Consider the following 20144-nt stretch of genomic DNA (forward strand, 5'->3'; position numbering starts at 1 on the left):
TTTAAAATGGGACCCTGTGCCTCTCCAGTTAAATATGATTAATTTGTCAGTAGTTAAAGCTTGCGTTGTTTGTTCTTAACATTCTTACCATTTGTACTTCTGAATATTAAAATGCTGCTTTTTTTGTATGTACTTTTATCATATGCTGATAATAAAAATTGCATCTTATGGTATTTAATAAATATTCATAGCTCTGTCTCTTCAGTTTTGTTTTTGATTTTTGTGTACACCCAATCTGTTCAACAAGGGAATATTTTATTTTATTTTTTTATTTTATTTTGAATTTAAAACAATTTCGCACTGAATTATGTGATCTTAAATATTGAAGCAACAGTTGAATTCAGTATCATTTAACTTAATATTGTACTTAATATTTTATATATTTTTTTATTTATTTTTTTTTATTTTCTCTTCTACTGGTCATATTTAATGTAAGCGTTGACTGATGTGGTTTTTTTTTTTTTTTTTTTAGGGCTGTTATTAAAGTTCAAGTAGACCGATATTTTGAACCGATATATGTCAGAAAAATTAAAATTGTCAACGTTAAGAATAACAACAGCTCTGACAATAAGTAATAATAACTAACAATAATGCTTTTAATTATTTTATCGGCAAATCAATTTTGAAAATGACTGATACCAATAACCATAAAAATGAAAATCTTGTGATTCTGAGAAATAAAGACAAACTCATAATTCTGCCTTTTTGTCAGAATTGCAAGTTTATAATGTGCAATTGCAACAGAATTCAATATCATGTAACTTAATATTTTTTGTTCTCCTCTGCTGGTCATATTTAATGTAAGGGCTGACAGATATGTTTTTTTAGGGCCGATGTCGATACAGTTTATTACAGATCAAATAGACCGATAACCGATATTTTGAACCAATAAGAATAACAAGGTCTCTGACAAAAACATTTCTTTAAATGCTTAAAATTTTTATCGGCAAATCGTTTTTTAAAATGACATAGCGATAACCACTAAAATGACAAATTGAGAAATAAAAACAAAAAAAAAAAGTCAGAATTGCAAGATAAACTCAAGATTCAGACTTTTTTCCCTCAGAATTGTAAATTTATAACATGCAATTGTGAGTTAAGTGAAATATAAACTTGCAATTGCAAGGAAAAAAATCAGAATTGCAAGTTTTTATCTCACAATTGACAGTTAACATCAAAAATTTTAATTTGCAATTCTGACTTTATTTCTCAGAACTGCAACTGGGTACATGCAACTCGATATTCTGAACTGATATGTATGTCTGGTGTAAAAATGAAAATTGTCAAAAATAGAATAAGGGCTTTGATGAAAAACTTTAAATGCTTTTAAATTATTTAACTGGCAAATCGATTTTGAAAATGACAAACTCGCAATTCTGAATTTATAACAAAAAATTGTTATTAGGTCAAAACACACTTGGACTTTATGACTCATAATTGTGAGTTTATATCTCATAAATCTGATTAGCAAAGTCAGAATTACAAGAAAAGTCAGAATTGAGACATAAACTTTATATAAACTATGAGAAAAAAGTCATTGTGAGAACTTGCATTTGCAAGGGAAAAAAAGTCTGAATTACAAGTTTTATTTTGCAATTCTAACTATATTTCGTACAATTGTGAGATTCAAGGCTGATAGTGATACCAGTTATTACAGATCAAGTAGCATGATAATCGATATTTTGAACCAATTTGTATATCTGGTGTAAAAGTGAAAATTGTCGAAATTAGGAATATCAAGGGCTCTGACAAAAATGTTCTTTAAATGCTTTTAAATTGTTTTATCGGCAAATCGGTTTTGAAAATGATCGACGCCAATAACCATAAAAATGACAAACTCGCAATTCTGAGAACTAATAACTGACTTTTTTTCTCAGAATTGCAAGTTTATATCTCGCAATTGCGTCAAGTCAGAATTGAGATATAAACTCGCAATTTTAAGAACACAGCTTTTTTTTCCTCTAAATTTGACAACTCACAATTATAAGATCAAGTTTTAATAAGATTATATCTCAATTCTGAGAAAAAAGTCAGAAATCTGAAAGAAAAATTAGAACTGAGAAAAAAGAAAAAAAAGCCAGAATTACTAGTTTTTATCTCGCAATTCTGTGTAAAAAAAAAAGAATAGTGAGATTATATGTACCACATATTTGAATGTAATTTTTTTTTCTCTGCTGGTCATATTTAATGTAAGGGTCGACCAATATGTGTTTTTCAGGGTTGCGATACTAAATATTGCATATCAAGCAGACCGATAACCAATATTTTGAACCAATATGCATGTCTGGTGTAAAAACGAAAATTAATGTCAAAATTAAGACTAACGCAGGCTCTGATAAAAGCTTTCTTTAAATGTTTTAAAATGACACACTGATAACCACAAAAAAATGCTTATAATCGGTCAATCCCTGATTTCATGTGAAATAATCTTGAAGTATTTAAACTAGGATTAGATGTTTTAAATTAGCATTTTTATATTCACAGACAAAAATCACAAAAAGATTTTGTAACGTGCATGCAATGAGCGTTTTGACACTGATAGTTTTGTTTTTCATTTATTGCAAATGATTGTCTGAAATGAAAATCAACAAAGAATCTAAATGCAAAAACAGAAGGAAATTAAAAATGAACATTTTATAAAACAAAGCCCCTTTATTTTACTGATCTTATAGTGGTTGTATAAGATGAGTACTGGACTTTGTAAAATATTCACAAGCTTTTAAATCAATGATAATAACCAGAAATATTTAGAAAATCTGAATTTAATTATTACATGCTATCTCTTGTGTAGAAAACTTAACATTCATTAGAAAAAGAAAAAAAAACATCTCCAATAACATTAAAAGGAAAAAATACATAATATATAGAAAATTGTGTAGCTAAAAATAATATAGGACATTAGAAAAGACACTTGTTTGAAACTCCAGGCATAAGTGGTGGGAAAAAAAATTAAATGCACAAACAATCAAGTGCAAGAAAAAATATTTTTCTTAACATAAATGATCTCATGGCTTGTCTTGGCATATAACATTTCAAAAGACATTCAAGTATTTTGAGACGTTGTAAAACCGGTTTCTTCCATCTGTGAACCAGCAACTTCCACAAACCATTTGATTAATACAAACCTAAATGAACAGCTTTTCTTAAGGGTAAATGTTATTATACTTCATAATTATAGACCAAGTGCATTTACTTGTTCACAGACAGGTGAATATGTTGTGTAACTTCCTACTTAACAGTTCCATCTTAAACAGTCACTTCGATTATATCTGACGTCTGATGACAACCGTATATCTCTCTCTCTGCTCACTCCACAGTTCCCCATACATGTCCCAATTAGAAAGACATGCCTTCTCATGTCTCATGCATTTTAAACCTCAGTTGGAAATAACTGAACTATCCCCTGAGCAAGGGACAGGTGGTAAGACAGTGGCGGTCAGCCGGCGGCAGCAGCAGTGCCTAGAGGGTTTGGGTGAACGAAACTCCTGCTAGTCTGAGTCGGAGTCGCTGCTGGGTGGAGAGCTGCATGCGTGGATGGCCTCTCCTAGGGGCGCCAGAGTGCCGTCCTTCCTCACTCCCATCGGTCTGATCAGTTCTTTCCTGTAGAGAGAACAAACAAGAGCTCAGTATGTTTGCATGTTGTATCATACTAGTGCTTTGCATGTTCACAATGTCAGATGCAAATAAGCATATAGCGAGATACAACCAGCAAAAATGACCAACATCAGTAGAAACTTCTATTTCATCTAGATTTACTTTATACACATAGTTCAAACGCTCACTGATGCTCCAGAAGGACAAATGATGCATTAAGAGCCGGGGGGTGAAAACTTTTGAACAGAATGGAGATGTGTACATTCTTCTTATTTTGCCTAAATATCATATTTTTCATTTAGTACTGTCCTTCAGAGGCTACACAAGATTACATGCTTTCCAGAAGACAAAATAAGTTACATTTACCCTGATCTTCAAATTCAAAAAGTTTTCACTCCCGGCTATTCATGGATCGTTTTTCCTTCTGAAGCATCAGTGAGCATTTGAACCTTCTGTAATAGTTGCATATGAGTCCCTCAGTTGTCCTCAGTGTGAAAAGATGGATCGAAAAATCATACAGTCGTTGAAAATGGTTCAAATACACAAAAATGCTGGAAAATCAAAGAATTTGTGGGACCTAAAGGATTTTTCTGAAGAACAGCAGGCAGTTCAGCTGTTCAGGACAAACAAGGGACTCATGAACAACTATCCCTAAACAAAAAACAGGTAATAACACAGTATTATAAATGAAGAAGGGGATGTAAACTTTTGAACAATGAGTAATTAAAGCCATTTTAAGATGATTTTAAGAAAAATTGCTGAAAATTAGAAATACAACTTCTAATAATATGATTTAAAATATAGCATTTGATGACAAAATGCTGGCTGACATGGGAAAATTAGGTATGGTTTGACTCGACATTCTGCACTAAATCTAAAGAGACCTGATTTTTGGCCAAATAATTTAGACGTTATAAGCAAAGAAAGCAATTTTTCATATCTCCTGACCACTAGGTGGTGCCAAACTGAAAGTATGCAAATAGCCTCAGGTCATGCTTGTTATAACACATACCAAGTTTGGTCTCAAAACCCCAAACCGTTGCAGAGATATAGCCTCGCAACCATTTTTGTGTGCTCTTCGTCAAATTTGCTTGCGCGTTAATTGAAAATGGTTTGACTATTCAAGTTGAATTCCATAACTTTTTGTCAGCATTGTCTAAAGTTGAACTGAACCAATTTTGGTGAAAATTAGACAAACCGTCTACACTGTAAAAGAACAATTTGTTGAGTCAACTTAAAATAATTTGTAACCTGGCTGCCTCAAAATTTTAAGTTCAGTCAACTCCAAAAAAGTTTATTCAACTTGAAATGTTAAATTATACTAAGTGACAACTTAAAAATATTTGAGTTGAATCAACTTAAAATTTTTAAGGCAGCTGAGTTACTTACCCATCTGTTAAGTTTAGCAAACACAAATATCTAAGTTGTTACTTAGTACAACTAAACATTTCAAGTTGACTAAACTTATTTTAGTTGACTGAACTTAAAATTTTAAGGCAGCAGGGTAACAAATTATTTTAAGCTGACTCAACAAATTGTGTTTTTTATTTTTTTCAGTGTAGGATGAGTTGGAAAAAGTAGGTTTTTCAAACTATTAAAAATAGTGCAAAAACGTTGGCCAAACCATTTAGGGTTATAAGTTTATAAGTTTAAGTTATAAGCAAAAATAGCAAATTTTCATATCTCCTGACCACTAGGTGACGTTGCTCTGAAACTGTGCAGGTAACCTCAAGTCATGGTAGTTATAACACCCACCAATTTTGGTCTCCAAACGCCAAAGATTTACAGATATAGCCTCACATCCATTTTTGTGTGCTTTTCGTCAAATTCGTTTGAGTGTTATTTGTGAACGGTTTGACTAATCAAGTTTAATTCCACAACTTTTTCCCACCAAGGTCTAAAGATGATCAGAGCCAATTTTGGTGAAAATCAGACAAGCCGTCTAGGTTGAGTTGGAAAAAGTAGGTTTTTCAAACTATTAAAAATAGCGAAAAAACCTTTACGAATTTAAAATTTTGGTGTTCATCTGGATTTTCCTTCTAGACCTTACGGTTCAAAAGTTATTAGCATAAACATGAGTGAAATTTTGGGCAAGTAGTGGCGCTAGAGAGTTTGAGTTAGAGACTCCAAATTTGTTATGGTTAATGTTGATTCTGTCCTCTATCAGTGTGCCAAATTACACTACTATCCCGCAAGCGGTTCTATAGGCTGCCATAGACTTAAGAGCGGAAGAAACGGAAGAACAACAAAACCAACGATACAACCAAAAAAAAAAAGTCTAATATTTGTAAAAGTGGTATAAATATGAAAGTAGTACAATAAGCACAAAATCTGTGACCATCATTTCCTCCACAGATTAATTGTGCTCACGTCTTGTCGATTTCGTTTTTCAGGCCGCTAATTTGTCACCACAATCCACCTGCTATTTGAAAGAAACCCTTTGTACTGACCATTGTAGCTGCATTCAGTTCTGTCCTCTAAAGAGGCCTGTTGATGTGTAGAACATCTTTCTTTGCCTTTACATCTGGCCACATAAGAGCCCTTGGAATCACAACCCTAAACCCCCCTCCCATCCCAGAGCGGCCTTTCCACCCCCTCCACCAGCACCCGACCCTGCAGTTTAATTACAGGATCAGTGCTCATTCTAATCTCTTCAAAGCCTCGGCAGCTCCTCCACGCTAATCCAATTATATCTGCACTGTGTGTCACCAACGCACCCCGAGATGATTCATCAGAGAATTACCCAATCAAAGGACGGCCAAAGATGATTTCTAAGAGCATTACCCAATCAAAGCCGCAGAAAGCTCATTTGCATTCATTTATGTCATTCACACACAGACAAACTTGGACATTTTGATTCATAAAGAGCTAATCAATGGTATGACTACTGCAGATTTGCACAAAAAAAAAACACAATGTAACAAATTACGTTTCCAACAGGGGAGTAAGAGGATATATATGAAATATATGTCATAATGAAAATTTTCAATACAGGTCTTTCGGTTTGGTATATTCAACTGGTATATTTAACTAATACGGCATTGTTTTAACCTTTGCACATCTAGAATGTCCAGAAACTCTTAGTTTTATATATATTTATTTTACAGGACCAATATTGATTGTTTAATCCCAAGATCGATCTTCTAGTTTGTTTCAGTTGATGTATCAATAAAACTTCATTAGACATTATACAGTTAACAGCCACAGTGTAAATTATTACATTTCAACAATAAATTGCAGTATCAACATAGTTTCATAATTAGATTTATAACCTAATGTAAAGTGACTTATGTGCAATTTATGCTTGCACACATTTTTTTTTTTAATCTAATCAAGGCTGTATTTATTTGATCAAAAATACAGAATAAAACTTTAATATTGTGAAATATTATTGCAATTTCTAATATTGGTTTCCTATTTTAATATACTTTAAAATATAATTTATTTCTGTGATGCAAAGCTGAATTTTCAGCATCATTACTCCAGTCTTCAGTGTCACATGATCCTTCAGAAATCATTCTATATGATTCTATCATGCTAATCATTCTAATATGCTGATTTATTATCAAACAGTTGTGCTGCTTAATATTTTTTGGGACCTGTGATGCTTTTTTTCATAAATAAAAAGTTCAAAAAAGAAAACAGAACAGTTGTTTATTCAAAATAGAAATTCTGTGTTAAAATATACACTACTATTCAAAGGTTTGGGGTCAGTAAATAGTTTTTTTTAATGAAATCAACACTTTTATACAACAAGGAGCATGTGATACTTTTTTCTTTAAAAAAAAGTTTAAAGTTTAAAAAAAAGAACAGCAATTATTCAAAATATAAATATTTTTTAACAATATAAGTCTTTACTATGACTTTGTAACTACTTAACACATCTTTGCTAAATAAAAGTATTAATTTCTTTTAGAAAAAAGAACAATTTACTGACCCCAAACCTTTGAATAGTAGTGTACTATGTAACTGTTCTTTTTAACTTTTTATTTATGAAAAAAGCATCACAGGTCCCAAACAATATTAAGCAGCCCAACTGTTTCCAACCTTGATTATAAATCAGCATATTAGAATAATTTCTAAAGGATCATGTGACAATGAAGACTGGAGTAATGATGCTGAAAATTCAGCTTTGAAATCACAGGAATAAATTCTATTTTAAAATATATTAAAATAGCAAACTGTCATTTTAAATTGCAATAATATTTCACAAAATTAGAGTCAATTCTTTTTAGAACATTTTAATTATAATTTAATTTATTTAAAAGACAGAGCCACAGGCATACGTACCAAACTGTCATTTTTGTGTACTGTTACATGCCTAATTTCCAACTATCTTATCCCTGATTTTCATAATGCAGTTAATGCAGGCATTGACTGCATTACTTTCTGGAAAAGAAGCCCTTGACGTCAAACACACGTCATGATGAGCGTAAACGAGATATTAAGTTGACAAGAAGGAAACAAAGACAATTCCTCTGCATCCCTTGAAAACGCAAACCAGAATCCAAGACAATCTCTTATCTAATCAAAAGCACATGCACCGATAAGCAGACTGAGCAATTGTGAGTTTACGCAGGGTTTTGTGTTTGTGTTTCTGTTTATATGGGGTGGAGAGTCAGTACTAATTGGACAGCAAGTCAAGCAGCAGACACTGGGAGGGAAATTCCTCCATGGACATGTTGCGTCTCCCCAGCAGCCGTAGCGGGGAGCACCAGTGCCCTCCTCCCTTTCCCGCACAACACCTCCTTCATGCTGATAAAAGAATAGGAGGAAGACAGAAGGAACGAGGATCCATTCTCAAAGACAGGAATCTGCCTCTCTTAGGCACACGCTGCTCATTACGACTCAAACACCCTATGGATGGACAATGGCGCGTCCTCTTGTGTTTGCAAACTTATTTAACACGGCCCAGCAGCTAACGTACATACGCACACCCCTAAATGAGCCAGTGTCTCAAACCACTTCACGTCCGAGGACAATGCCACCCCGGGCTGAATAAAACGGCGGCGTATGAAAGAGAACCACGTATATATGTATTATAAACCCTCAGTGTATTGTACAAAAGAGCCTGAGCCCACGACCCCACTGTGTGCGCCAATTAGCTGGTAATTAATGCAGCGGGGCTGCGGTGGCCGGTCGGTGTGCATTGACTCCAGTTGAATGCGGAAGGCCAGCTGTAAATGAGGCAGAGGATGGCGGTGGAGGATTCTTGTCTTAATGAAGCGGTTGGTAAGGAGCGCGGACGGAGCAACGGCCCTACACCTCTTACCGGTGTCTCGCTAGTTTACGCCACCGGTTGTTTAGGAAAAGGTCAGCATGAATGCGGCCCCACACATATCGAGCCTCCGAGGAGGGGGATGAGAAAACAAGCACAATGCTTCTAGAGGATGGAGTCATCTATGAGGGCATTATGAACAGGCTCATACAAGATGAAAAACATAAAGAGAAATTGACTAATAATAGTGAGCAAGAGTAAAAATATAATGCCCAGAATTTACACTGCAGCAAATGCAATGAAAAAGGCATGCATTAAAATAAAAATTGGTAACATCTTTAAATATCTTATTTACAATTACAATGTTAAAGCTTATGTTGAAAAAATGTGACCCTGGACCACAAAACCAATTTTAAGTAGCACGGGTACATTGTATGGGTGAAAATTATCTATTTTTTTTTTATGCCAAAAATCATTATGATATTAAGTAAAGATCCATGAAGTTCCATGAAGATATTTTGTAAATTTCCTACCATAAATGTATCAAAACTTAATTTTTGATTAGTAATATGCACTGCTAAACTTCATTTAGACAAATTTAAAGGCGATTTTCTCAATATTTCGATTTTTTTTTTTGCACCCTCAGATTACAGATTTTCAAATAGTTGTATCTCAACTAAATATTGTTCTATCCTAACAAACCATATATCAAAGGAAAGAATTTTTATTCAACTTTCAGGTGATAAATCTCAATTTCAAAAAATTGACCCTTATGAGTGGTTTTGTGGTCCAGGGTCACAAATATGTACACTGACCACTGAATAAATGGAAATGGAAGCGTCAGACAATATCTGCATGCTTAAATTTCCAAATGAATGGATTGTGTGTAAATAAATCTTAATTTTGACGCTTACATTTGGATCATTTTATGAAAGCCCATTTCCGCCACTGAACAAAAAGTGAAAAAATTAAAATTAATTAAAAAAAACTTTTTATCTTACAATTCACCTATTTTTCTCAGAATTCAGTGATACAAATTCACAATTCAGGCTTTTTTCTGAGAATTGTGAGAGATAAAGTCAATATAAACACTTAGAATTGTGTAATATAAAGTTGCAGTTGCAAATTATAAATGCAGTTGCAATTCTGAGAAATAAAGTCAGAATTGCGAATTTATATCTTGCAATTCTGACTTAATTACTCAGAATCTGAGTTTATATCTCACAATTCTGAGGGGAAAAAAGTCTGAATTGAGAGATGTTAACTTAAAATTGTGAAAAAAGGTTAGAATTGTGAGATAAAGACTTGCAATTACCTATATTTTTTTATTCAGTAGCGGAAACAGGCTTCCATATCATTTAAAACAACGAGAAATTATGACAAAAAACTGATCTGATAGCCAAGTTAGCATACAATAAAATAAAAAAAAATAAATATTAAATAATAATAATAATACAATTATGAAAATAATGTTTGTGTTAAACTATTTTTGTTATATTTAAGAATTTTTACCATTTTAATTACATAAATGCTTAATTGTGACAAAATAAAATCCCACCTTGATAATTCATCAATCATATTGACAAGCTTCTGAGCTTCATATTCCTTCTGCTCCTCTGTCATCTCATCCATAGGGTTTGGCATTGGGTGCTCTATGTGACCTGTGATGGGGTTAATGCTGAAAAACACAAATTATTGTCACTATAATCTATGAATTCTGAAAGACCTGCAGGATTGCAGAACAAAAACATGGTACTGTACTAAATCATAAAATGTATTAACTATTAAAGGGATAGCTCACCCAAAACTGAAAAGTGTCATTAATTACTCACCCTCATGTTGTTCCAAACCTGTAAGACCTTCGTTCATCTTCAGAACACAAATTAAGATATTTCTCATGAAATCCTGGAGCTTTCTGACCCTGTATAGGCAGCAACGGAACACGTTCAAGGCCCAGAAAGGTAGTATGGACATTATTAAAATTGTCCACACGCAGGAATGCACACAAAAAGTATTCTTGTGGCTTCAGAACATTATGGTTTAACCACCTATGTCACACAGACTATTTTCTGGGCCTTGAATGTGTCAGCTGGGTGCTGTCTAGGCAGGGTCAGAAAGCTCTTGGATTTAATCAAAAATATCTGAACATGAACAGAGGTCTTACAGGTTGGGAACGACATGTGGCTGAGTAATTAATGACAGAATTTTCCTTTTTGGGTGAACTATCCCTTTAGGAAAATAACAGCTGTTATGCATACATACAAAGGCACTTACAATGGTTTGGCTGATTTGTACTCCTCAGTGTCAGAGTCTTCATCAGACGAGTACTGCGTCTCTCCTCTGCCTCCAGCCAGCAACCCTCGTGCCATCAACAGTCCCGCGGCATTACCATAACCAGTGTACTTCAACAGATTATCTACTGCATTACATGAACAACAGGAAAAAATGAATTGGCTCATTCGATATTAATTCTTGTATTTTGTTAAACAGCGAAAATGCTCACAAATGGCAACAAAAATGCGTTTTATAAAAACAGTTTTATATACTTTTAGATACATTAAAAACAAGCAGAACTCTCACCGCTCTCCTTGCAAAGCACAAAGAGAAACTCAGCAGCCCCCTGCTTCACTGCCATGTCTATATGCGTCATGAGACGCACCAGTTTGTTTCGAACAGTGCCGCCGATTTCCGGCCTTTCCTTCACATCCTTCAGGGGAGGCAACACCTGCACAGCAAACAAAAAGAAAACATTTAATCAGCAAATAAAGATTTAATTTAAAGGAACAGTTCACTAAAATATAAACATTTTCTCCCCCTCAGGCCATCCAAGATGTTCATTGGAAAAGATTTGGAGAAATTTAGCATTACATCACTTGTTCGCCAGCTGATCCTCTGCAGTGAATGGGTGCCATCAGATCGAGACTCTAAACAGATAAAAACATCACAATAATCCAAACTAATCAGCACGGCTTCAGTCCATCAATCAATGCCTTGTAAAGTAAAAAGTTGTGTTTATATGAAACAAATCCATCATTAAAATATTTTTAAACTTTAACTTCAGCTGAATCAGGAGAAATATATGCACTTCAGCTGAATTAGGAGAGAAATATGCACAGATCAAGCACTGTTCACAAGTTAAAAAGACCAAAAAAGCTCTAAACAAAAACGCTAGTGTACTATGATGTGAGAGGACAACATGGGCAAGTGTTATTATGGATAATGGACTCGTATTTTGGCTAGAAGCAACCTTAATGATGGATTTGTTTCTTATAAATACGTAGCTTTTCACTTCACACGATGTTATTTGATGGACTGGAGTTGTGTGGATTACTTGTGGATTATTGTGATGTTTTTATCAGCAGTTTCTCATTCTGACAGCACCCATTCACTGCAGAGGATCCATTTCTTCACATGTCCAAAACTCATCTAGATACTGGATAGCCTGAGGGTGAGTCAATTTTCAGCACATATTCATTTTTTGGTGTATTCCAAAAATGTATGTAACTATTGTTTTAACTGGAAATCTAAAGCACTGAAGAAGCAACATCAAAGCAAAGTCTCAGTTTAGAGAGCAGTGAATTACAGTGAGCATGGACTCAACCCTGCACCTGGGCCTTGAGGTATCTGCGGATTTCCCTGTGGTATCTTGAACTCTCTGTCATCAAACTCAGCACAGGTGTCAAGCCTTCTTTATAGTTGATCCCCTGAGTGGATAAATACACACGAAGAATGAACAAGTGCAACAAATGGAATGGCTGAGCAACAACATGCAGGTGTTCATCTGAAGTGCAGTACCTTGTCTATCCTCTTTTCCATAAAATCTAGTAGTTTCTGCACTACATCCACGTTCTTTCCACCGTACGTTTCTATCCCACCTTGGACAGGGACGTCTATCAGAACATCCAGGCACCGCACAGGAAGGTTACTCAGGAGATTTATGGCATGACTAGAAGAAATGACAAATGATGAGGTTCAGCAAACAATGCATTATGACAACATAATATACGACATGTGGAATAAAGGAACTTTTCTGTGAAGCTGTGATTGAGTACAAAGTTTCACACACACAGAAATATATACTGTCTGATTACCAATATGCAGAACCTATTTTAATTCATTCAATAAATTCATCCCATTCATGTTTTATGATTCTTCATGATTAGAGTATGTCAATAAAATCATAATATGTACCTATTATATATGAAATAATGATAACAACAACTATTAAAATAATATTTATTAAATACTTATTACTTATATAAATAATAATAATAATTATTATTATTATTACTATTATTATTATTCTTAATGCAATATTTTTGCAATTGAAATGGTTTCAAATTTATGTAAACAACAACAATAACTATTATTATTTAACTATTATTTAAATAAATGATCAACTATTCGCAAATATAAATTTAAATTATTAAAATTTAATTATGAATTATTATTATGAATTACTTCACAGTTCAGTAGTATTATAGTAATATTTCTTTATTGATTTGTTTATTTTTATCATTTGATAAATAAATAAAAATAAATAAAATTATCATTATTAATAATAATATATATTTTAATGCAATTTGATGCCTTTCCCTAATTTGTTCTTCCTGTTGTTGTTTTTTAAAATAACATAATGCACATACAGTTTTACGGCGATTAAAATAAATAAAAATATGAATTACAATAACAATAAAAAATGCAATTTAATGTGTTTCCCCAATTCCCATACTAATGCTACTTTTTTGCATATAAATGGTTTATAATTCATGTAAACAACAACAACAATAATTATTATTATTTAACTATAATTTAAATGATTAACCATTTAGAATGCAAAAATGCTGCAATAATAATAATTATTATTTTCTATAAATTATATAAATTAAAAAAATTCTGAAATACTTCAGTTCAGTAGTGTTATAGTGATATTTCTTTATTGATTTGTTTTTATAATTTGCTAAATAAAAATATGAATAATAATAAAATGCATAAGCCTCAATTTGTTCTTCCTGTTTATGAAGTAAGTATCACAGCCGTTAAAATATGTGTATATATATATATATATATATATATATATACACATTTGTCAAAGAGATTACTGATCTCAGTAGCTTTCCCATGTTCACGAATTGAATTTTGTGTCTGGCTGTATCATAGGAACAAACTACTTCTCACATGGAGGCACCTCATACAAACAGACAGTAAATATTTGTATGCTACTTTCATTTGTTCATTTTATAATCTTCTCCGACACAAAAGAACAGTCAGCACACTCATGTCACATTCTAGGAATGTGATGTCGACAGACAAACATGAGCAGGCATTCTGAAAACACTGCGAGGTAGGGGGACGTTCAGTCCGTGGGCATTATTTGAATAACAAAGACACATCTACTGACCAGGACTGCTTCAGCACATTCAGCGCACTTTGTTAAAGGGGGAGCATAGAGTTAGTCATTTCAGAGTGCTGTAGAATGCATTGAGAGAGGGTAGCATTCCGAAAGTGTGAAAGGGCTGGTGACGGCACCACCGCGGACACAATGAGTCAAGCCCAAATAAACGGGTGGGAGTTTCAGAATGCGTTGAGCTGTCTCGACGGGGCAAAGGGGTGTGTCATTAATCACTTGGAGAAGACATCTCATCATTCACATTCACTTGCATTTCTTTTGCTTTCTGGCTCGCTGGAATACAGGTTTTGAAGCAAATATAATAGACACAGGCCTAGTATACAGAGCGAACTAGATTCAGCTGTCAATCTTCTAGTGTGGAAGTACCTGTGAGCCTCCTCTGTTTTATCGTCAGTGTGCGTCTTGAGCATTAGGAGATGTCTCATGATGCCCGCAATCAGCCGAAGCTGGTGGTCATTGTCCTGTCAAAATAAAGGAAAAATTGCATGAGCGTTAAAACAAAAAGGTTTTTCATAATAGCAGTAGAGAAAGAGTCTAATACCATGGGCTTCATTTAGAAATAAACAACCTGAGAGATTGGAGCCAATGGAGAGATTTAGCGACTGAGAGGATCACTGGCTTGAGAAAAGTAAGTGCATCTTATGTCGAGGTGATCCATACCGAAACCAACAAAAGGTCAGGCAATTGAGACACACTTAGCCTTACTTCAATGATCATCCAGAGGGTTGAGAACATTGGAATGCACCGGTGTTATTTCGTCTGCTTGGCGAAATGGTGGGGGTAGGAGCTTTTAGCATTTAAAACCAGATGTTTTCATTTTCTAAAGAAAATTTGAGTCATACAAAACACCCAGCCACATATCTGTTTCTACATAGGTTTTGGGCCCTTCCCTCTATGTAAACGTGCACCGAAGACTGACAAGGAAGCGAAGGAAGTGTTAAATGAAGTTGTTATTTTTGTTTTCTTTGTGCACGAAAAGTATTCCTGTAGCTTCATAAAATTAACTTTGTACCACTGATTTTTAACGATGCTCTTACTACCTTTCTGGCCCTTTAACACAGTAGTTGCTCAGATTTAATCAAAAATATCTTAATTTGTGTTCTGAAGATGAACAAAGGTCTTACGGGTTTGGAACAACATGAGGGTGAGTAATTAATGACAGAATTTTCATTTTTCGTGAGCTATCCCTTTAAGAGAAAGAAACCTGTCTTCCTTCACTGTGATGGAGGTAAAAGGCACTAGCTCCACTCAGCATAAATTATTCAACAGCAGTATAACAGGAAACTGAAGCCTTGCAATATTCTATTCGTTTTTTTGTGTGTGAGATACATATGCGATTCAAATCAGATCCAGTTTTTAAAAAGTATTGAAGATATACAATACCAGTCAAAAGTTTTTGAACTGTAAAACTTTAAATATTTTTTAAAGACGTCTCTTCTACTCACCAACCCTGCATTTATTTGATCCGAAGTACAGTAAAAATATTGAAATATTTTTACAATTTAAAATAACTGTTTCCTATTTGAATATATTTTAAAATCCAATTCATTCTAATTCTAAGAAATCATTCCAATATGCTGATTTGCTGTTCAAGAAACATTTATTATTATTATCATTATCAATATTTACAACGGTTGAGTACATTTTTTTCAGGATTCTTTGATAAATAGGAAGATCCAAACTCCAAAGATCAGCATTTTTTTTAAATAAAGTATAGAAATGTACTTTTATTTAGCAAGGATGCTTTAAATTGATCAAATGTGATGATAAAGACATGTGTAATGTTACAAAAGATTTCTAGTTCAGATAAATGCTGTTCTTCTGAACTTTCTATTCATCAAAGAAACCTGAAAAAATTGTACTCAGCTGTTTTCAAAGTAATAACAACAAATGTTTTTTTTGAGCAGCAAATCAGAATATTAGAATGATTCCTGAAGGATCATGTGACTGGAGTAATGATGCTAAAAATTCAGCTTTGAAATCACAGAATTTAACTACATTTTAAAATATATTTAATTCGAAAACAGGTATTTTAAATAGTAAATATATATTTCAAAATTTTGCTGTACTTTGGATCAAATAAATGCAGGCTTGGTGAGCAGAAGAGACTTCATTAAAAAAAAAAAAAAAACATTAAAAAACCTTTGACTAGTAGTGTAGTTCGCCCAAAAATTAAAATATGCTCACCCTCAAGTTGTTTCAACCATTGAACACAAAAGAAGATATTTTGAAAAATATTGATAAGCAAATAATTGACGGTAACCGTTGATTTCCATAGTATGGAAGTCAATAACTACCCTCTACAAAATATCTTTTCTGTGTTCAGCAGAAGAAAGCTGAACATGAGGGTGAGTAAATAATAACAGAACTTTGAGCTATCCCTTTAACAGCAAGGCTTTCCTTAATTTCGGTGTACTGCACAACAGGTAAACTCAGTAGATGTAAATTTATCAGGCAGGTTTGTAAAAGGCACACAGTATTGTTACTCTCACCTCATCACTGGAATCAGACATAGTGATGTTAAACAGAGCTTTAAGTGCTTCCATAGCAAGCTCGTTGTTTTCTAAGGAAATGGGCAGGGCTTCTGGATTAGGGGGCGCAGCCTCATACGGCCCTACCCAACGGACATCAAGGGTGCGCTCCAGTATGCCAGTGAGCAGCCTCACAGTGCCCGCCTCCTTCCGAAGTGTGCCGCGCACATCCGTCCGCAGGGCGGAAAGCAGAAACAGCAGCCGGAGAGAGAACAGGCCCACCTCGTGATGGGACGAGCTGACCGAATGCAAGCGTGCACACAGACCCTCCGCCAATTTTAAGTCGGCGCACACCTGTTGTGCCGGCCCGCTGTTAAACACCACGTTGCACAGGCACTTGAGGGCCTCCACCACAACCCTCTCCTCCTTTGCTGACTGCGCCTCCTCTAACGGCTCTCCATCGTGTCCTGCCACGTGGATCCGGCCCAAACCCGCTAGAGTGAGGATGCCGTCTTTGGTGGCTACGGGTCCAAGTACACGCTTGTCTCTGGACAGGATGCGCAGGGTTTCCAGGCAGGTGCTTTGGCAAAGTGGATGATCTGATCGACGGAGGACTGTAAGAAGACCCTGACACAATTTCTGCAGAAGGGACCACAAAGCACAAGAGGTCACTGATCAAGAAATGACAAGGACCGTACCAAATATGAACAAAACAGACCATAAATGTGTTACTCACAATTCGTGCATCCTCCTCTTTGTGGTCAAAGGCAAACGTGTGGCTGTTCTGAAATGAGACAATATAAGTCCGAGCTGTGTAAAATAGTTCACTAATCTTGCTGCACACTTTTGTGCTGGTAGCTGGTTTCTATCTGGTCTTTGCTGGTTGATCAGCTATTATGTTTATAAACCAGCTTGACCACTTTAAGGAAAGCCTTACAAAATCACGTTTCTTTATGCATTGGTCAACTTTTTGGCTTTCTTGTCTGCTTTCAGACTGCTAAAAAATAAAACATCCAAGATACATATTTACTGTAATTGTTTACATTATTACACTTAATCTATTTTAAAAATACATATATTTTTAAAGGCCATTTTCTCAAAATGAGGGTTTTTTTAATGCACTAACATCACTTCAACTGCAATTGCATAAAATTTTGCTCTAACATTTTTAGCGAGGTTTGTTAATATATAATTTGCCTGATTTATATAACATTTTACTCTTAAACACATGATTTTTTCTTTTACTAGCTGTTGACAGTATCATCTGATGTATGGACTGATGTCCAAAATCTCTGTAAAAACCTTGACAAAATGAAACAATTTTATATCTGGCTTTTAATTCATGTCTGTGTTCCAGAAATATGTGGCCCTGGACCACAAAACCAGTCTTAACTAGCCCATGTATATTTGTAGTAATAGCCAAAAAATACATTGAATGTGTCAAAATTATCGATTTTTCTTTTATGCCAAACATCATTAGGATATTAAATAAAGATCATGTTCCATGAAGATATTTTGTAAATTTCCTACTGTAAATATACCAAAACTGAACTGTTGATTAGTAATATGCATTGCTAAAAACTTTCATTTCAACTCAATGTTTTAATTTTTTTGCACCCTCAGATTCCAGATTTTCAAATAGTTGTATCTCAGCCAAATATTATCCTATCCTAACAAACCATACATCATATATAAGTCAATTTCAAAACAAATTGACCCTTATAACTGGTTTTGTTGTCCAGGGTCACATATATGCAAATTAGTGCATATTTAATAACATAATGCATTGTTTGCATATTTAAACATGATGTTTTAGTGAACCTGTATTACAAAACTATTTTGATATTAATGTAAGTAATCATCAGGGCAAGTACTTTACCTCAATTTAATTAAACATATGGTACTTTCCTTAAGCTGGTATGGATTGTCCATGATAAATTTGATCATAATTAGATGAATTACAGTAACAGTACCAGTCTCTTTCTGAAAACTGTTAACTACAACTTAACTAACAGTGGTTTAGTTTACCAAAGACTGTTCCTATAGGAACAGGTAAAGGAAAATCTTGTACTCTTGAGATTTACTCCAGAAAAGAAAAACATTCAGCGTCATTAAAATCTTAAAGTAAACATCTAATAGATGTTGCTGTTCACATCAGAATAATCCATACAGACATGTTTCGTTGTTAAACCTGTTAGAACAAAATTAGTATTTGCTTTTACCTATCTGTCTGACAGCTGTCAAGCTTAGCTAACGTTACTTTAGCCTTTCACAGCTATTAACATCCCAAACAATATTTTATTTCTACTCCATCCGTCTGCAGTTACCACGTTTCTTAAAAGATATCACACACTGCTCATTCATGGGGAAAAATAAGGTATTTCTGTTTAAAAACAGTCAAGCTGGGTATATTGGTATCATGGCTAACAGCTGGAGGATGCTAGTTTACGATCCCAGTGCGAATGCCTCATGGTTTTAATCACTAAATATAAAGTAAATACATATTTAAAGTTCAGAACGAAGTATTTCTGTCCTGAGATTATAAATCTTTTTGTAGGTTCACACACACACCAGGTATATTTAGAAAAACGGGCGGCTAACTCGCTAATATCTCCACTGCTAGCCCGCATTAAAACAACATGAGATGGTAAGCTAACAGCAGCCTCTTTACCTCTCTGTTATACTTCTGCAAAAGCTTTTCAACTCCCTTGTCATCTCCACCGTCGATCTCTGACAGAATAGCCGTCAAACTCATCTCTAAATGTTGCTTTTGCCGTCCACTTACAAACACTGCAGCCCTTCTCCTCACAACAGTAAAGATGAGAGTTACACACCTCCTCAGTTTCTCTCATCTGTTCAACGTCAAACGTCACGTTTCTCGACAACACGCTTATACAAGAGTCCCTAAGGCATGTGGCAAATATATACAGTATTTATTTCCTTAAAGCTGCCTGGGTTGTGTCCAAATTCACTAGACCATATAATAATAATTATTGTGCACTGGAAGTTTTATAGTGGCAGAACAGCATTTCCCTTCTGCTGGAAAATCTGTGCTTAAATGGTAGCTGGTGTAGACTGACCAACAACAAACCAACTACCACCTGTCAAACTACTGACCAGCAACTTTTGTTTTGTCCCAAAACACAGGAAATGTTTAGGTTCCTCTTTTATAAAACGCTGCATAAATGTTAAGAATAGGTTTTCTGGAACAACATTTACAATGACTTAGAACATAAATATCATTTAATGGTTCATATTTTGTGCATCTTTTTTCATGGAGGGTTTGCACTTACGTCACGGCCATATTGGCGATACTCGGATGTAAACAACAGCATGGATTGCACGGTTAATGTACTGCTAAATACGTTGTTTGCTAATTTATGGTGTCTAAATCACGGAAAAAAACGCGTGGAAGCTGCTAAATCATATAGTAAGCAGGAAAGGGCGTGAT

The 20144-nt window shown here is 34.5% G+C and overlaps 1 protein-coding gene across 1 annotated transcript; it reads right to left on the reverse strand.

Moving 5' to 3' along the window:
- Positions 1-2551: 2551 nt before the first annotated feature.
- Positions 2552-19593, reverse strand: ric8b (RIC8 guanine nucleotide exchange factor B). The gene is made up of 10 exons (XM_051135370.1): positions 19365-19593; positions 17430-17477; positions 16715-17332; positions 14589-14683; positions 12608-12758; positions 12421-12516; positions 11393-11537; positions 11087-11231; positions 10371-10490; positions 2552-3600 (listed from the first exon to the last, which is right to left on the reverse strand). The coding sequence occupies exons 1-10, from the start codon at positions 19446-19448 to the stop codon at positions 3489-3491; spliced, it is 1614 nt and encodes a 537-aa protein (XP_050991327.1). The 5' UTR covers positions 19449-19593; the 3' UTR covers positions 2552-3488.
- Between the last annotated feature and the right edge of the window lie 551 nt (positions 19594-20144).

Source organism: Labeo rohita, chromosome 18, assembly GCF_022985175.1.
Source record: "Labeo rohita strain BAU-BD-2019 chromosome 18, IGBB_LRoh.1.0, whole genome shotgun sequence".
Classification (NCBI taxonomy): domain Eukaryota; kingdom Metazoa; phylum Chordata; class Actinopteri; order Cypriniformes; family Cyprinidae; genus Labeo; species Labeo rohita.